The sequence below is a fragment of the Fundulus heteroclitus genome, chromosome 5 (assembly GCF_011125445.2).
Source record: "Fundulus heteroclitus isolate FHET01 chromosome 5, MU-UCD_Fhet_4.1, whole genome shotgun sequence".
NCBI lineage: Eukaryota > Metazoa > Chordata > Actinopteri > Cyprinodontiformes > Fundulidae > Fundulus > Fundulus heteroclitus.
The window spans coordinates 533,215-553,728 of record NC_046365.1 but is presented as its reverse complement, the minus strand read 5'-3'; the positions used below and the strand labels follow the sequence as shown (position 1 = coordinate 553,728).

The 20,514-nt window shown below is 41.4% G+C and overlaps 2 protein-coding genes across 2 annotated transcripts in view; one reads left to right on the top strand and one right to left on the bottom strand.

The window, feature by feature from the left end:
- Positions 1–19,654, bottom strand: part of vegfc (vascular endothelial growth factor c) — a 206,933-nt gene extending 187,279 nt beyond the window's left edge. The window contains exon 1 of the mRNA XM_012853764.3: positions 19,176–19,654. Coding sequence (XP_012709218.2) covers positions 19,176–19,295 — 120 coding nt within the window. The 5' untranslated portion in view covers positions 19,296–19,654. The remainder of the gene's footprint in view (positions 1–19,175) is intronic.
- On the top strand, positions 3,799–5,532 carry LOC110369046 (zinc finger BED domain-containing protein 4). Its single transcript, XM_036136706.1, has 2 exons — positions 3,799–5,366; positions 5,403–5,532. The coding sequence occupies exon 1, from the start codon at positions 4,027–4,029 to the stop codon at positions 5,359–5,361; it is 1,335 nt and encodes a 444-aa protein (XP_035992599.1). The 5' UTR covers positions 3,799–4,026; the 3' UTR covers positions 5,362–5,366; positions 5,403–5,532.
- Positions 19,655–20,514: the final 860 nt, after the last annotated feature.

Here is a 20,514-nt window from a genome sequence, read left to right as displayed (position 1 = left end):
CATAAGGATTGAAAGATATAAGAGGTGGATTAGGAAAAAAACACTATGAACATAACATTATTATTATTATTTAATTGTAATAATAAAATAAAAATCACACAACCCGAAAGGTCAACAGTTTCATGTTACATCAAGCTTAGGGACTGGCTGATATACAGCAGGTGAAAAAAAAGCCATATTTTGGCTGCAGTGCTGCTGTTCTCTGATGAAGAAAAGATCAACCAGTGCACTAAATGCAATAGATGGGTTGAAAATATCCAGAATAAAATAAAGAGATTTCAAGGGCATGAAGTATACAGTTAAGTTGACTTTTTTGTGGTGCTGTGTGTATGTGTGCGTGCGTGCGTGCGTGTGTGTGTGTGGCGGGAGGTGTAGAGAGGGGGGGCCCAAAAAGACTGCGTTATCCCGGGCCCTAGCAAAGCTGTCAGCTGGCCTGCTGACCAGTACAAACTAGCGTTCTCTTTCGAGAGCCACCAGTACACCTGGAACAGATGCCCGTTTGGGTACTCTAACTCCCCAGCCAAGTTCAACATCTTTCTCCATAAAGCCATGTCAGATGCTGCAGCACGTGGGAACCTCATTTATTTCGACGACATCCTTATGAGGAGCCGAACGTTTGAAGAACATTTGGCAGAACTCAGACACGTCCTAAGACAACTGACTAATAGGATCCGAGCCATCCAAGACAGGAAATGTCTCCGAGCTCCGAAGCTTCTTAGGGGTCTGTAACTACTCGCGTCAGTTCATTGAGGATTATGCCGACATGGCTAGGCCGCTCACTGAACTGCTACGTAAAGACGTGCCGTTCAACTGGGGGGAGCCTCAAGAACTGGCATTCCAGCTCTTAAAGCAGAAACTCGTTTCTGCCCCCTGCCTGGTATACCCAGACAAAGACAACGTTTTATCTAGAATCCGGTTTCTTTTCACAGTGCCTGAGCGCTGCGCTAAAACAGAAATACGACCAAGAAACATGGGTAGTGGCATACGCGAGTAGACCGCTGAGCAATGTGGAGGTCAAGTTCTCAGACTGTGAGAAAGCACTTCTATCAACAGTTTGGGCAGTGGAACATTTCCGCAGCTACATCGGAGGTTAGAAAGTGATCATCGAGACATGTCATCAGCCAGTTACCTTCCTGAACAGCGAAGAGAAGGCAGGGTGTCCAACAGTCGCATTGCAACATGGATGTAGTGTTCTCATCCAAAAGTGTAACAACTCCGACTAAACACCGAGGTAAACCACAGCAAATATATGAGAGGGAGACCTGTAGTAAGATTAAGCATTTACTGTTGACTTCCCCGTATCATAAGCTGGGTGAAAACTGTAAACAGAACAAATACAAACAATACAAACTTAGTTATGTGTCCAAAGAAACTTACAGTACATACATAAACTCTGCAGTTATATGCAATCCACTATGGATGGTTAAACAAGAATATCCGCCCCATAACTAAACATTCGCATCTTCACAAAATAATATCTGATACATCTTACACAACATGTATTTTATCAGAAAATAACAGCATTGCTTCAACTTAATTTCTAGTGGATGGCACAGGATTAAATGCTGAAGACAAAACACATTCAGCCATGATTGCTGCAGCTCACGGAGAAAACCGGAAATTACCAAACAGGAAGTTCGTGGCAGACAATACAGTAATTCTTCAAAATAAAAGCCTTTGAACTTATTGCAATTACAAATAACTTACAAAGCCATTAACACAATATCCTTAAAATATCAAAGAAAAAATGCTGTCAAGGCAGCACAATGGATGATGGCACTCCAAGGCTACAATGTTGAGATAAAGTACAGCCAGAACAACAGAATGGTGCTGGGGCAGGGGTTGGCAGAGTGCAAACACTGCGAGTGCGACACAGAAGCCATGACCCTCAGCGTCCCAGCCACCTTTGGGAGCCCTCCATCAACCCACCGTTACTTTGACGAAAACGTGTGTCATGGGCTCCCAAGAGTCTACACAGATGGCTGTGCTTACATGCATGAGCACCAACTCCGAGCGGAGTAGGGATCGTCTGGGTGGGACGCGACTCCACCGAACCTAATCACTACCGGTTGGGACCCACAACCAGCCAGTATGCTGAAGTTGCAGCAGTGCTCATCACCATCCAGCAGGCAGCAGCCATGGATGTGAAACAATTGGTGATCTGCTCCGACTCCAACTATGCTCGGCTCAGTTTTGTCTCCCACCTCCCATTGTGGAAAGGAAACGGGATGAAAAACGGCAATAACAAGGAGGTGAGGCACTCGAAACTCTTCCTGACGTGTGACCGTCTCACCACCAACAAAGACATGATCGTCTACTGGAAGAAGGTAAAGGGACACTCCCGCACTCTGGGACCAGACAAAGACGGAAACGACGAAGCAGACCATCTGGCCAGACTGGGAGCCGAAAACGGAACCCCATGGGAATTCCGAGAAGATGTCAGTTCTCCTCCAGATCCCCAGACCGTCTGCATCTTCACTAGGCGACAGACCAGGGAAAGGCAGGAGAACCCCCCAAAACTCCGGGGAAGTCCTCTGCCTGGGACGCAAACCAGACAACAAGGACCTGTGTACGATGCAGGACCAGGACCCGACCCTCTACGTCCTCCGAGCTCTGGTGGCTAACGGTCCATCAACAGGAATAACTCCGCCACCAAACGGAGGAACTAAAGAACTGAAGGCGTTCCGCCGCAGCTTACCTTACCTGCAGCTGGAGAAAAACCTATTGGTTTACTCCCAAAACGTAATTGGCCCACCCCGATGGGTCGTTCCGGTGAACCATCGCGGGATCATATTGGCACACGCCCACGACTCACCAGTAGGAGGACACAGAGGCTATAAAGCTACTCTAAAAACCCTCCAACAGGGGGCGTACTGGCCTTCAATGGCACAAGACACCCAGCAGTACGTACAGGGTTGTTTGACCTGCTGCCAATTTCAACCTACACGACCGCTCAACCAAGCTCCGCTTCAGCGAAGGGGGTTACATTTCCGTGGTCACATTTGCAGATTGACTGGATCGACCCAGTTCCCAAATCGTCAAGAGGTAACAAATACCTCCTGACAATAACATGCGGCTTCACAAAATGGGTCGAATGTTTGCCGGCACCGAATGTCACCGCTGTCACCACAGCAGTCCTGCTGATAAATCACGTTTTCAGCCGGTGGGGCCTTCCCTTGTCCATCGACTCGGACAGAGGAACGCACTTCATGACCGCGCTTTTCGACATGTTGGGTGTTAAGTCCCACATCCCCTACCACCCACAGTCATCGGGACAGGTAGAGCGGATGAACCGCACCGTGGTCGGCATGTTAAAAAAAAATACGTCAACAGCCACGGCAGGGACTGGGACATAAAGCTTCCCCTTGTCCTAATGGCCATCCGCTCGACCCCACAATGCTCCACAGGGGTGACACCTTTCGAGATGATGACAGGGAGACAAATTACCCTTCCCCTGCATCTCATCTTGAGGACATCCAGGTTTTGATGTCATCAAGACATGCCTGTAGTCGAAGTAATTGATTGGATTCATCAGGATTTATTGATAAATATAGCTGAGTGTCATCAGCATAACAGTGGAAATGAATCCCATACTGTCTGATAATTTTGCCATATGAATGCATATATATATATATATATATATATATATATATATATATATATATATATATATATATATATATATATATATATATATATATATAGTAATGAGAATTGGCCCAGAGACTCAATCCTGTGGTTCAGTGTTACAGAATTTGAAAGTTGTCAAAATTACATTGAAATCAGACTGTGACTAGGCTTGTCCCGATCCGATCCACGTATCGGATCGGACGCCGATATTGGCAAAAAAAATGCATATCGGCAAGGCATGTAAAAATGCCGATCCAGACTGCCGATCCAGTTTTTTAAAAAATCCGGTCCGTATTTTCCAGTTACACCGATTGAAACAATCCATTCCACTATTTTGCGGCAGTGTTCGCCCAATCCGGTCCGCATTTTCCAGAACACCTTCAACACACGGGGAAAATGTCAGCGGTGTGGGATTATTTTATCCTCCACGACGAAAAAGATGATGAGGTGGAGTGTAAAACATGCCACATTAGAGTCAAGCGTGGTGGTAAGGCTGTGAGACATTTTAACACAACAAATATGATCAAACATCTAGCGAAATATCATCATAAAGAACATCAAGAGTTTCTAAAGAAAACCGACGACAAGAAAAAGAAAGGTCCTATACAACTAACTCTAGCAGAAACATTTGGGAAGCGTGACATGCTGCCACTTAATAGTGCTAAAGCCCAGGGGATAACAAGAGTCATTGCTGAGGAAATAATTCTGGATGACGAGCCATTATCTCTCGTCAGTAAAGTGGGCTTTAGACGCACCATCCAACACCTGGAACCACGATACAGCATGCCCAGTCGTCATTACATCCTCGAGAAAACTATCCCCCAGATTCACAAAGACGTTCGAAGTTACATTGAAAAACAAGTAGAGACTGCAACTGCGCTAAGTTTCACAACCGACATATGGAGCTGTGCTCACCGTCCTTTATCTTTATTAAGTTTAACTGCACACTGGATTGGGCCAGACTTAAACCCCAAAAGAGCGGTTTTACATGCGCGTGAGTTTAGAGGCTCACACACAGCGAATGCCATTACAGCCGCTATGGAACATATGTTACTGGCTTGGAAGATTGATAAAAAGAGGGTCCATGTAGTTTTAAGGGACAATGCGGCCAACATGAAAAAAGCAATGGATCAGCTCGGTGTGCCCAGCCTGGGATGTTTTGCGCACACTTTACAGCTGGTTGTCCAACATGGTTTATTGGCACAGCGAGCTGTAAGCGATGCTATCGCTAACGGGAGAAAAATTGTAACCCACTTCAAGCACTCCCCCAAGGCCTACTCGAAACTCGAGGATGTTGAGGAAGAGTTGAACGTTGAACCGAAGCGTTTGCAACAAGATGTCAAGACCAGATGGAGCAGTACAAAGATGATGATCGACAGCCTAGTGCATTGTAAGCGGGCACTGCAGGCCTATGCATCGGATAGCGACAGCAATCTGCCAGCCACATTAACAGGCAACCAGTGGTCGCTGCTAGAGAAAACGGCGACAGTCCTTAAACCCTTCCAAGAGATGACAGCGGAGGTCAGTGCTGCCTCTGCCACAGCAGCAGATGTCATCCCATCTGTCCGTGTCCTGACACGCTTTCTGGAAAGTGAGAGCGAAGAACACCGAGGGCTTCAAACCATGAAGGCTACCTTACTGGATGCTGTGCACACACGTTTTGACTACATGGAAACTGAACCCCTCTATGCCGTGGCAACAATGCTGGATCCACGCTACAAAGACAAGTAAGTGTTTTTTATTATTATTATTATTATTATTATTATTATTATTATTATTATTATTATTTGAGTGAGTTACAAGCTATAGTACAATAATTAAAATATTTTACTCTACAGTTGTCATTTATTTCTAAATAAAACATTCTCCACTGTAAAATCTATTAATAAAGTGTCCTACCATGACTATGAAGCTGATCCCAGTGGGAAATTAGTCCCTAAATATGGCGTGCCTGACATGGAACAACCAGACCAGACATAGTGCTTTAGGTCAATAGAATATATTAATTAGGCTATGAATTCTTCCAAAAAAAAAAATTGTCCCCATTCTTTTTTTACAACTCGACTGCTGATTATTATTATTGTTATTATTGTTCAGTTATCTGATCTATGTGATCTATTTTGTGTGTTACTTGTTGTAATTGAACATTAATATGTGGACACTGGCTGAAACAATATAAACTAATTGATACATCTTTATCACATTTTATCCAAATGTTAAGGTTCTTCACTGCTACCAACCTGGATCAGGCAAAGGAGGCAGTAAAAGTAGAGGTGAGGAAAATGGAACAAGAGCTGAAGACCATGCCCTCTAGAGAAGGTGTGGCTGAAGCTGAGACAGCAAAGCAACCACCAGGAATGCAGGCTGGAAGCTCAACCAGCAGCCTGGGCTGCTACTTTGACAAGATACTGGAGGAGAACTGCACAGTAGGTCCGTCTGAGCAGCAGATTACCCCAGGGGCACTGTTTCAGTTGGAGAGCTACCTCAGTGAGCCTCCACTTGGACGTGAAAACAATCCTTTTCACTACTGGAGAGACAATCAGGCTCGACTACCCACCCTGGCAGCAACAGCAGCCAAGTTCCTCAGTGCTCCTTGCACCAGCGTTGAAAGCGAAAGGCTTTTTAGCGCAGTCTCACTCATCATTGATGAACACAGGAGCAGGCTGACACCTGATAATCTTGAAATGCTCGTCTTTGTAAAAAAGAATCTCCCCATCATGCTTGGACAGCAGTCAGGGCAAACAATTGAAGGGAGTGTGTAGATGGAGACTAAGTGTGGAGATTGGGGAGTATAAGGCATTTTTGTGTAATAGTTCACAATATTATTTGCACTGATTTTTTTCAAGCAGTGTTTTTTTTTCCAAGAGTAGAGTTAATAGACTATTTTCCACTCTTGTCTGTTTTGCATTTTTATTGCAACTTACAGTAATACTTGCACATTTAACTGTTCATGGTTTTACTGTTCACTTTGCAATTTCAGATTGCTATTCATAATTTTGTCCAGTTTGTGTTTATCTCTTAATAAACGGGTAAGTTTGTTGTTGTTACCAATCATTGTGTTTTACTCAATCTCACCTAATTCAGCTGGCAAGATGTTATCAAAAGTACTAAAACCCTTTTCAACATGAGTCTTACAACTAAGGCTAAATACCTTAACTTAAACTTAAATACATGCTCGGATAGGCTGGTATCGGTCAGTATCGGTATCGGATCGGAAGTCCAAAAACAATATCGGTATCGGATCGGAAGTGTAAAAACCTGGATCGGGACATCTCTAACTGTGACGCTCATTAAAGAAGCATAATGGTCAGTACGACACGGATGTTTGAGAGCAACATAGTAAAGTTAGTAAAGCTCTTGAACATGCATCAGCTATAGACCTCCCGGACAACATAAGCTAATGCTAGCTGTTATTAACTTGACAAACAACCCTCTTTGAGCCTGTCATTGCAAAATTATACTAAAGTCACTATGGCCTCACACCAGTCGGACATGTGAGCACTGGCGACACTAGAGCGACTGCTCCACTGTCCACTGATTGCAAGGCCAAATGCTGCGTAGCTACTGTGCGGGGATGATGATTGTCTAGGATAGACTGTCTCTGTTTTGTCTAACGGCAAGGCCACTGTCAAGTATTAGGGAGAGCCAGGGAAACAGAGAGACAGAAACAGGGCAGACGGGCTGGCGGCTGGACCGGGGGTGTGCTTAGTTTTCATCTATGTGATCTCTGCTCTGTTTCTCAAAAAAAGAGGTGGAACTTCATCACTCCACTGTTTCTTTACTCAATAAGTCTAGGAGGTCAGATATTGTTTATAATTCCTAGCACACCCTCTACCGTAAATTTGTGCCAAAAGTCACGTGATGCATTAAGAGTTGTTGTTGTTGTTGTTCAGACTTCCCAACATCAGGTGGCGCACCCGACAAAAACTGAAACGCGCCGTTTTGGCTGAGGAAGAAAGACGTGATATCACAGCTAACTGCATCAGCACCCCACAGGTAAGTTTCAAAACTTTCCCGGTAAAAAAGTATTAGCTAACTATGTCGTAATATGCAGATAGAACATGTAAGATTTCTGTTAATGGCACTGACATGTTACAGTAAGGGACCATGTTACTTTTTAGAGCAAATAACATGAAAGCTAGTCTTAGGTTGAACGCCATGCTACAACAACTTTTGCTTTGTAATGTAACCCCTGTGGTTGGCTTCTCCCTTTACTGTGCTATGTCAGATAAATAGTACCTGACTGGATACCCAGATAAATGCATTAACAGATTATAATGTGGTTTTTATGTTGTTTGCAAATGACGGTCTATTGTTCTTATTGGTGTAAACCTAAATTGGTGGATTTGGTAATTTACCCTAAAACTGTCAAACCAATGCATGTATGCTCATGTGCAAAACGGATTCTTAAGCAATTTAAAATAATTGCAACGAGTGGATATTGATTATATGAAAATTGGTAGGGAAATTAATTAAAAATTGTGTTTTCTAACACATATGAATGTTACAAGTAAAGCACATAGTGTCATGGTTTAAGTTTTGTCTGGTTTCTTTCTTGTTATTTTGCAGTCCACACAGCTCTCCCTCGCTCAGCTATTAGTCACACCTGTCTGGACACTAATTAGTCTTTATTCCCGCCACCTGTCAAGCTCCCTTTTATAAACTCACCTCAGTTGTGTTCTCGTCGCCGATCCATAGTGTTCACTCCCGCTCCGTCTCTGCCAGAATCCTTGTCAGCTCAGTTTTTTGTTACAGTCAGCCAGAAGACTTACTTCAACTTTGTTTTTTGTTTCAGTCAGCCAATAGACTTTCCTTCAGCTTTGTTTTTGTTCCAGTCACTCCCTAGATCCAGCTCAGCTCTGTTCCCACTCAAGTTCTCAACTTCTGTTCACGACTCCTGGTGAGCTGTTCCGGTCTCAAGTCCTCGGCTCAGATGTTCTGGTCTCAAGTCCTCGGCTCAGATGTTCTGGTCTCAAGTCCTCGGCTCAGATGTTCTGGTCTCAAGTCCTCGGCTCTGATGTTCTGGTCTCAAGTCCACGTCTCTGATGTTCTGGTCTCAAGTCCTCAGCTCAGATGCTCCGTCCTGGTCTCTAGTCTTCGGCTCCAGAGTGCCTCCCGGTCAGTCTCTCTACACGCCTCCTGCCGGCCAGCTTCTGCACCCTACACCTCCGTCTGTTGAAAGACTCCTGGTTCCATCATCATCCACCCTCCTCACTATTCAATAAACTCACTCCTAAGAACTAGCTCTAGGTGTGCGTGCTGTGTCCGGGTTCATCCTAGAAAAATATCATGACACATAGCAGCAGGGGCCCGTTCTTCGTACGTCGCTAACTCAGTTAGCTGGATTTGATTGTTGACGATTTGGCATGATCTTGGATCGTTTGGTTCTTCGAAACTCATCCTGGATTTGTTGTCATAGCAACATGTGCGCGAACTTAAGCCTGCTCGCGAGAAGGTTTATTTCATGTAAACAGGATTAGATCGCAGCTTTATAAGCGGAGGAGATAGGGAAGTCTGTCCAGCCAGTGCACTTGGACCACCGAGTGGCAGAGGACAGGACAGGACAGAATTGTGGAACACTATTTTTTAATGTTTAATAAAAGACGAAACCAATAATGCTTAGCTCCTGTTGTTTTATTTAAACAATTCTTTATAAAGAAAAGACAGCAAGTCATCTTTTGTCTGCAATAAGAGATAGTTATGTAAAGTCAGCAATACTACTGTCAAATGGTGTATTAGAAGTTACTCTGAACGTCCTTTTGAAGCAACTCGATCTCTAGTGCAATTTTTCTCTTTTTCAAGTTGTGGAGTTCAATTTCTCCTCTTAATTTGTGTTTTTTCAGGTCAAAATACTATTTTTTGTTGAAGAAGCAGTTTATATAGGGAACGGAGGGCACCCTGTGTCATTTTGTGAAAGAAAAAGAAAGGGTGAAACATGCCTCATGCAACAAAACTAAAAAGAACCTGGGGGTTTTTTTAGCCTTTCTTTTGGTGGCTGTTATAAACAGACAAACACATCATTTAACAGTGGCTTTTAAAAAAGAGGAAGAAGTTGCCTTTTAAAATACAGTATAATAATTAAAGTCTGCCATTTAGTAGAATATTCTTGTACTTCACTTTTACTTGTCCCCATGTTCTAGTGGGTCCTGTGGAGGCTCTTACATAAAAGAGCAAAGTAATCATGAAATTATTAAAATGCAAAAATTCATACTGTAGAAAGTGTAGACAGTATTTACGCATTTAATTTGTCTGCTACTTTTTGCAAGTCCTCTCTCCTGGCTTTAGCAGACTTTGAGGTATTACCTGTCGTTTTAATTTATGACTCAAATTAAGCATTACCTTCCATTAAAAGCTCGTGTTCTGCTTGGGAGAAAAATTGTGGCCGTTCTTTGGCCATGCTGAACAGCCAATAGCAGCGTTACTGATCATTGTTTCTATTATCGATACATTTCCCCTTTTAAAGCGACGCATGAACGCGCAGTTATCTCAGATAACTCAATCCAGCGATACTAATCATAAACAATAGGTGTGTTCGAAGAACCCAATTAGCCGGACCATGATTAGCCGGATGAAATCATCTTGGATTTGTCATTTGATCTCGGATGTTTTAAGCAACATATACGAAGAATGGGGCCCAGATCTAGATTATATCTCACTACCTTTCTAACTCCTTAATTTCTTCAAAGTAAAAATGAGGTCATGTGTGCCCAATTGCAAATATGTGTTGTGCACAACACATATTTGGTTTGGCCATTGCAAAAACCACAGCTGGAATTGGCCACATGGGCAGATATTTTCTTGAAAAGTTTGTTTTCATCTTAGTAGTAATTTATTTTTTTCCTTAAGAGTATTATTCTTTACATAATTACATCTGTTTTCCAGCATCCACTGATGAGGTGAAGGCCATCAAAGTTCTGGGATGGATGGAAGCCTCCTACATGAACTCTCACCATGGAAATTAGCCATGGTAGTCTACCAGGTCATCAACCTGCTTTAAGACACGCCGACTTCCATCACAAGACTACCAAGACTTGAACAATTCAGGATTTGATGTAATCTTTAAACACACGACAGAGGATTTGGGCTTGTTTAAAAATAATCTTAATATGTAACAGTTTTAGTTCCCAGTATTAACTACTTTGATCAGTAACTGTTGCAGCATGTCGTTCATAGCACCTAGTGGAGCCATTTAGACTGAACACAAAGGTTAGAAAAAAAAGGCCAGGTTTGGCATTGTTCTAAATTTCCTGACAGTCTTACATGCAGAAATTGTTTTATCCATTTCATTAGCCAGTTTTTTTCATATCCTGCAAATTTTATGGTAATACATGGATTGTTTAGTGGGAAAAACCTGGAGAATTAATGGAGTTCTTTCAGTCTTAATTTCATCAATAAAAGCAATCCTTGTGGAAAAGGTGTATTGACTTTAATTAATATTGGTAAGAATTGGAAATAAAGACTTTATCAAAAGGTATGTTTATTATGCAATGTGGAAAATCAAGGACTGTTTAATTGTCCCACAATGTTTGCATCCTCAGTTTTAGTAACAGCCCCATGTGCCCCTTTTTTTCAATAAGCTTAACCTCAGCATTTTCAAAAGGTTTATACAGTACCTTACACATTTACTATCACAATCCAAGCAGTTCTACATTTTTATTCCGTAAACACACTAACTTAGTTACATTTTACTGGCTAGATTTTACTACTTGAAAACCTTTTGCAACAATGGTAACCACAATAAGATTAAACTTGTAAAGTGTTGGTCATAATGGACAGTAGCAACATATATATCTGAGCCATATGATTCAGAATGTCCCAGTGCATCCATGGCTGCCCTCAGTGCTACCAGTTGTTCTGGGCTCAACACATCGCCAGTTTCAGGAATAGTGACCCCACAGTGTGGGTTATCAAGCAGTCCACTGTCGTCCTAGTCAATATGAGGCAGGCAGAGTCCCTGCAAGAAAGATAGAGATATATAGAGAATAAAAAAGAAGCCATAATTCTGTTGCTACAACTTACTGACTATAATTTAATTCATGGAGCTAAGGATTAGAAAAATAGACTCCAAAATCCATTAATTATTTTGAAGGACCATAACAAACATTTCAAAGAAACCAGTTTCAATGCCACCTCTCTGATGTACTCAATGTTTTGTTGTATTGGAGTGATCAGATAAATTACTTTCTGGTTTAAAATATACGCATTAATGTGAGAAACTATAATAGCAAGCAAAAAAATCCTTCTTATCTCTGTGATTTCTGGTTCTACGACCGCATGCTGGATGCTTCCCATCTAACATAACTGACTGAGTGTTAGATTCCTTTCAGTTCTGAGTGAATGGTTATCCCAGCCACTGCTGATGGTGTCAAAACGTACATGTAGTCTAAATAGTGACAACAGAAGTTATTTAACATGTTTGACGGGTCAAGCAAACTGTTGTCCTCTCGTGAATGGAGCACATTGTAGTTTGTGTTAGTTCCTGCGCACCACACGTCTCTCCAAAGACGTTCAATTCTGAAAGGAGAGTTAAAGATCAAATCATGGTTTAAATACGTTTTTTTTTTTAAAGTCCGTTACACGGCATTTTTAAATCAGACATAAAACTAAACAGTGCCTTTTACTGAAATCTTACATGATCTATCTGCATAGTTAGCTATTACTTTCTTACCGGGAAAGTTTTGAAACTTACTTGTGGGGTGCTTATGCTGTTAGCTGTGATATAACGTCTTTCTTCCTCAGCCAAACCGGCGCATTTCAGTTTTTTCTGGGTGCACCCCCTGCTGTCGGAAAGTCTGAACAACAACAACTCAATGCATCACGTGACTTTTGGCAGAAATTTACCGCAGAGGGTGTGGAATTGTTCCATACACGAGCAGAGGCTGTTTTGTGCGAGCAGAGACCGTTTTGTGCTAGCAGAGACCGTTTTGTACTCAAGGAAAACGTATAAAGGATATTTTGAGTGCAACGTTTGGGGACAGTTTGCAAAACAAGTTTTTTTGGGTGAAACATATCTTTTTGTGTGCAAAACAAGTTATATTTGTGTGCAACACATTTTTTGTGTACAACGTTTTGGCATGAAACTAACTCCATAGTTGAAGGTCTAAACATCTTCCTTTGCAAGAGGTCCAGCATCAGCCTCTTGTCCTGCAGCTGCACCAAGTGACCTCCTCCTTAAAGAAGGTCATTATTGTTGTGCTATCAAGCCATAAGGAAAAATCTGAATGGGTTGTAAGCAAAGGAATTTCACACTGCGGCATCTATGCATGATGCTACCTCTCACAGCAGGGTGCCCTGCTATGAAGCCAGGCTACACCTCACTTAGCGTTATTACCTCATTAGTATGAAACATTAATGTCAATTTAATGGTGTTTTTGTACAACTTTAGGATTACCTGATTTTAGCGGCCGATCGCTACAGTGACCCCTTGCCTCCCGGATGTATAATTGCATTAATAAAATTGAGCGTTCCTAAAAGTTTACTGATGTTTACTGAGCAAATCATTCTTTGCTATCATCATGCTCTCTGGATGTTAATAAATTATGGAACTTGAAGAGAAGTTTTCACTCTTCAATTTATTCTATATGTGTGCAGAGTTTGCTGTTAAAAGAACGCCAGTGTTCTAATCATCCCCATATTGTCCTGATTCACCGGACAATACCTAACAGACAGAGAGTTATTTATTAAACATTAAATAACTTTAAACAGGGTAATAACACAACAGTATCAACTAGGGCTGTACGATTTTGCCAAAAATCAAATCCTTATTCAAGAGAATAGCTTTGAGAGTCGGACACCAATCCTTGTTGAACACATAGTGCAAAGTTATTAAACAGTTTGACCAGTACTTAATGCTATGGTGAGATTCCTGAAAGTTTCTGGTAAAAACAGTATTATCATATAAACTCTAAAACAAATAATAAAATTTGATTATCTCACTGCTGCAACGTTCTACCCTTCCACTTGGAGGCAAACCCACTTTAAACATATTACCGACAACTAAAAGTCGTGTCTTATCCATTAACTGTTACATAGCCAAAAATTGCAGAGATTTGGAAATTGCAAATGCGATTAGCTGTGCAGCCCTAGTATCAACAAGGCTACAGGTCCAGACATGGGTCGGACACTATAAACAGGTGCTAACCAACTAGCATGGGTTTTCCTGGACTTTTTCAACCTCTCCCTGCAGCTCTCTGTGGTCCCTACCTTCCTGAAATCCTCCATCATCATGCCTGTGCCAAAAAAACAACCATAATTTGCCTCAATGATTACCATCCTGTTGCTCTAACCCCTGTCATCATGAAGTGCTTTGAGATCATTGTCCTGACGTAGATCAAGGATACCATTGCTACTGGCCTGGACAGCCTGCAGTTCACCTACAAGGGAAAATCACTCTACAGAGGATGCTGTCTCGCTGACACTTGACATGGCTCTGACTCATCTACAGCATCCCAACACCTATGCTCCTGGATCAGTGACCTCCTCACCAACAGACTCCAGGTGGTGAGGACTGGGAAACACGCATCTCCTGGACTGTGAACACTTCCTACCTGCACTCTAAGAAATTAAATAGTGTTGCTGCTTGTTTTATGTAACTGTGTTATGTTCAGATTACTACCAAAAATTATGTTTTCATGCTGAACATAGGCAGATTAAATTGGATATAAATAACAAGAAGAGATGTTGAAACAACTTAAAGTCTAACTCTTGGACTGAAAAAAAATCCTGAAAACCATTGAATAACTTCCAGAACAAGGTAAACTTTGAATATTCATGTGTCAAAAGTGTTCAAATTAGGTTTAAATATGAAATATTGCGCATTTTATACACCAATTTTGGTATTCCGCATTTGAGTTCTGCCTTCGTTTACGATCGGCCATTTCCGACGTGTGACGTCAGTTCAAGAACATCGAGAATGCGCGCAGCGAACTTGCATAGAAACACACAGGCGTTTACGTTGTACAACCGGTACAGCGAACAAGGATATATGGATGTTTTTCAGTATCTTCTTTCACACACCAAATCTGCTGATCAACGTCTACTTTGAGCAAGCGCTTTTAAAAAAAAATCGCCGAACTAAGTCCACAATAAAATGCCTTCTAATGTCGTTTATAGACCAGTTCACTGCTATTGTTTTCGCATGCGCGCCAGACTGGAAGGAAACTGACGAGTTCTCCACGTATTTTTCTTCTTTAGATAACGTATCACAAGATCGTTTCAAGAGTAAGTTGATGATTGATGGTATCATATTGCCAGATTTATACAGCAAAAGCCTGAAGGGACGGAGTGTGTCTGTGAAATGCTGGCCAGGTGTTCCGTACCGCGACATATACAGCTGCCTTATAAACACGCCAGGCAGTACACACGAGAGAGCATGGAAGCATGAAACCACTGGACGGCTACAATAATTTTATATCGGGACATATTGGGCACCAGCACCCCCCGCGACCCCATGAGGGATTAAGCGGGTCAGAAAATGGATGGATGGACGTTCAGACATGTTTGTGTAACAGCAGATAGCGGAGACACAGCGGACACAGCGCTTCAGCAGAGAGGAAGACCCGCCTGGTAGGTTAAAACAAACATTGTTCACTAAGGATTATTTCGGTTTTCACAGACTCATGCCAGAGGGTTTGCATACATTGTACATGCACGTATATTAAAAAAAAATCGCCGTAGTTGGTGGCTGTAGTCCAGACCGCGGTGAAGTTGGTTTGACATTGGACATTCAAGCTCCGCGGAGTCAGCGGGATCTAGCTCTAAATATGGGCAATAATGGCCGCTTGACAATACATCCTTTGATGTTTCTTAGTGGAAAGGCACTGCGCTCATACAGCTGCGATAAACAACAATTATTTCGGATTTTGAGAGAACTTCACCATTGAAATTGTTGAAGCAACAATGCCCACGTGCATGGCAGTTGGATGTTGCAATATTGCAATACATCAGGTAAAAGTGGAAAAAACATTACAAAAAACACAAAAATAAGGAGATGGCTGCTGCAGCAGACAGATTCAACTCACATCGTCCCTTTTTGGTCTCCTTCCCTCAAACTGGTATGGCTGGATTTCGTCAAAAAGTCAGGTTGCTATCAAGAAAGTCTTCTATATATTCCAAATCGCTATCAGATGATGATGATAAATCCGCAGAACTCCCGTCGCTGTCACTAATTAATCCATCACTCTCTGCCGCACTGGTCGTCACCATCTTGGATAACAGCACGCAGTGACACACAACAAATAGAGCCTCTTCGTCTTCTTCTTCTTCTTCTTCTACTACTTCTTCTTCTTCTCTTTTTTTATGGTGGTTGGCAAACAACTTTTAGGTGCAGTACCGCCACCTTCCAGATTGGAGTATGGATCAACCTTAATCTTATATTCTCCCCACGTAAAAAAGGTATGATGATTGCTAGAAAATGTTGATAATGAGAAAACACGGGGTTCTCACAAGTTGTGTAAATATGAAGTGCTACCCAAACATTTATATGATTCTTCACCTTCTGTCAGTTATGCCTGTTACCAGTGCTTCTGTGGAACGTGCTAACTCGGGCCTTAAAGCAGTGAAAACTTTGCTAAGGTTGATTATGGGACAGGAATTGTTTGTGGCTTTGCTACTTATGTATGTCCACAAGGACATTCATTTAAACATCAACAAAATCATAGACATATTTGCCCAGAAGCATCCCAGATGGTTGGCATTTGTAAACCCATTATCATCGTCATCATAAAGTTGAAGGTGTTGTAGAAGAGAACAATATTGTTTTTTAAGTCTTACAGTTCTATTATAGGCTAATAGCTTAACTTCACCATACATGTTCATTGGTTTAATTTACTTTAAAGTTTTTTTTCTCAACATAGTTTATCTTGCTAAAATATATTAAAAAACCCTTGAACCATACCAAACTGTTCTTAAGTCCTTGGGTCTTTTTAAGTCATTTTCTTTCCTAATATAGTTTATCTGGTTAAAATATATTGTTAAAATACATGTATGTTCAAAACTCCTTTGTTACTTAAACCATATCAAACTGTTCTTAAGTCCTTGGGTCTTTTTATTTCATTTTCTGTATAAATATCATTTCTGGAAATAAGGAAAATCTTTGTTTGATTAATTGTTGATAAGGAAATTTTTTTCTTCAAACTACTTTTTAACCTTGTGCATGCTGTAAAAACCGAGAGATTTTGGCTTAAAAAATGTAAAACCTTTTTCAATTACAATAATGTAATCATGCTAATTCCACTTATGTTTATCCATTAAAATGACCTTTTTTTTTTTTTCCGAACCGCTTTATCCCTCATGGGGTCGCAGGGGTTGCTGGTGCCTGTCTCCAGCGTTCACTGGGCGAGAGGCGGGGTACACCCTGGACAGGTCGCCAGTCTGTCGCAGACTATCAATTAAAAAAAACTCTTAGATGAATAATTAGGGTAGTGTGAAAGAGTAACGATAGCATTCTTTGGTCATTTAGCCTCACATTGTCTTGACATGACCCTTGTCCCTTGACCCCATGACTCTTAGGTGCGCACCCCCCTTTGAAAAATCCTGGATCCGCCACTGGTTTAAGTGAATTTTGGAAGATTAAATTGTATTTATTACACTCATTTAAACAGTACGACCAAGTTTTTGCATTTCTAACACAAACCTACCGCGTGTGTTAAGTAAACTGAATTTAGTTATGTTAATTAAATTGAATATGTTGTCAATTAATTCAATATAATAATGTTGTCTTTCTGCACCATAGCAATATATCCATTTAAAATAACATACCTATTTTAGATTTGCTTATATACTGTATGTTGTTCATGTTAATTGTGTATTGCTTTTCCTGTTTATACTATACAGTTGTGTGGGATTTGTTGTCATAACTTCGTTAAGTAAATCCAAAATATAATTTCTTAGAGTGTGGTAAAGAAGGCACAACAATGGCTCTTCTTTCTCAGGAAATTGAAATGGACTGAACTTTCCACTAAGCTGTTAAAGAAAACCGTTTTATAGAGCTACAATAGAACGCATTTTGTGTCTCAGTGTAACTGTGTGGTATGGGAGCTGCACAGTGAAGGAGAGGAAGAATTTAGCACAGGTGGTGAGGACAGCACAGGGGATTGCAGGATGCCATCTACAGGACCTAGACACAGTATATGCTGCGCAAGTCCAGAAAAGGGCCAGACGTTTTGCCACAAATCTCCCTCACCCAGGCAATGCACTGTTTAACCCACTTCCATCATGGAAATTATTCAGAAACATTAAATCAAAAACAACTTCTTTCCCAAAGCTGTAAGTGCTATCACACCCTGCTGAATATCAACAAATGATCAGCCCTTTTCATAATGTTACATTACCAACACACTACTGGTTACACGGGTTTCTGATCTGATCAAAATCATTTATACTGTCCCTCACTTGCAAATGTGTATTCGCACACTTCAATCCTTCAGGAACTCTCAGTTTAGACCAGGGGTATCAAACTAATTTCTATATGGGTCCACTTTGGCATCATGAAGTCATTAAAAGGGCTAGTTGCATGTGTAGAGACGATACTTTTCATTTCATAATTTCATTCCATTTCACATAGTAGTATACAAAATGCACAGTAACATAAAAGTAGCACCCTTAGGCCCAGTTTATACAGTTTATCTGCAAAAGAAAATATTGGGGTGAGTCACACTTACAGGAGGCACAGTTTTAGCCACTTTATACACTTTAAAAGGATATATGCCGTTTTTTTGGCTCTCGAGGGCCGGATAATTTACCTTGAAGGGCCGGATTTGGCCCGCGGGCCTTGAGTTTGACACCTGTGGTTTAGACCATGCAAATTGCACAATTATGGAATTAAATTTATTGCACAGTATTGTAGTTCTCAATCTCTTTGACTTGAAAATAAGATCAATAGCTGCTAAAGACTGTACTCACACTTAAGCCCCCCAGAGAGGGTTGTTGCTGGCAAGTGTAATCAACTGCTTAAAAAATTAAAAGATTATGTCTTGTTGTGTCTGCATGTTATGTGTAATAATGTGCATTCTGAGCCGGTGTTTGCCTCATCAAAAATATCTTCATGGTAAGACATAGGCCTACTGATGTTTTTATTTGTTTCTTCTTTCCATTACTGGATGAGAAATGCGAAAACATGCACACAGCCAAAAGCCACAGTTCCTTACTAACTTCTCACTTGGACAGTAGGAATTACCCCTCTCTGCATCACTGAACCAACGTTATTAACTAATTTGCCTGAACATATCTGCTGAGTGTTAAGAAAACAAAGATTTTATAACATCTACCAGCTTCCACTAATGTCGGTGAGAAAAAAAAGAACCGATCTTTTGGGTTATAAAAAAGTAAATCATACAACAAACATGTTTGAAATATTGAGTAAACAAAACTCAAAGCTTGCCCACTCTCTGCTCTCCCACAGTGGTAACTCCACAAAGAAATGCTCCAGGATTATGAGTGAGCACATGATGGAGCGTGGGGCTCCGCAGTGAGCCAACTCTGACTCCGTTAGGACTTTTATGACTTTTCACACACAGACAAACAAGTTTTTCCTCCAACTAACTCACCGGCTCGTCCATCGGCTCCTGCTCCGAGTACTCATCATAATAGTCTCTGTGGCTGAAGTCGCTGGCCAAGTTAGTGTAGTGGAAATATGCCAGAAATAGCGATATTCCCAAAAGGTGCATGTTTCTGTGAAGTCTGTTACAGTTTGTGATCCGCGAAGCATGAAGAGGGGGATTTTAAAAAAGTCTCCCCGAAGTCTCAGTGTGCGCTGCACTATCCTGCGGCGGCTGATCAGCCTCTCACATTTGGCCCCTCGCCTTCCTTTCTCTCTCCCTGTCAAAATCCACTTCTTGCTCCTTGGAGAGCCGCAGCATATGTATGGAAGCCGATGTGGATGGAAGCCCGGGCATATGGAAACCGATAAATCCGGAGGGTCAGCGAAGGCTTTCTCGTCAATTAATCCCAGGAAAAGCAACCACATGTGCCTTCAAAATAAGAGCCCAGAGGTGACCCCTCGCCGAAACAGCAAGAGGGGTGGAAAATAATCGTCTGGAACAGGTTTGGTTCGGTTTAATTAACTTTATTTATTTAGTGTCAATTCAAAACAAACGTCAGTTTCAAAACACTTTACAAAAAGTCGTGTCTAATTATAAAACCAGTTAGTGAAAATTCATTAATTTCACTCAAGTTCATCCCAGCACAAAACAACAGCTACAATACAACGCAAAACATGGCAGACAGATATAGATTTAAATAAATATCCTGATTCCATTGTTTGCTTGCTGATTTGCTGATCTCAAATAAGCAACCTGGACACCCCTCTGCTCAGTAGCACCAGTGGCGGATCTAGAAAATTTTACATGGGGGGGCAAAGGGGTGGCAAGAGGTCTTGGCAGGGTGGCAGAAGTAGACGATACATGGGAATCCTTATATGTGAGCTGCTTTAACCAAATAAACACAAAACACTTTTAAACTACAGTAGTTGTTGTTTAATCATGCCCTTACACACTACAAAGTTTTTCTTTTAAATTCACAACAGAATAAGCAAAGTGCAGTGATCGAACAAAAAAAACCTGCATCTTTTGAAAAGTAAAAGTCTAACAAGCAAAATCCCTTTAATTTATTTGTTATAATAATTGTGTCCAAGATGCAGTGGACTACAAGTATGAAACAGCGGACAATACTCTACCTAAAAACTTATGCCCTGAAACCACAAATGACCCATGGTCAGCCATTTCTTTAAGAAAGCTTAAGGCGACGGTTGTTGTGCTTAGCAGCAAAACGTTTTAGAAACTTATCTAAATCTAGTGCTTTTGCACGCTGTTTCTCAATACTGAGAACAGCCAGATTTCTCAAACGGTCATCTGCCATGGTTGAGCGCAGGTGAGTTTTTACAAGCTT

What these genes read in the sequence shown, in the direction of transcription:
- LOC110369046 (XM_036136706.1), top strand. Translation starts at nt 4,027, where the DNA reads ATGTCAGCGGTGTGGGATTATTTTATCCTCCACGACGAAAAAGATGAT.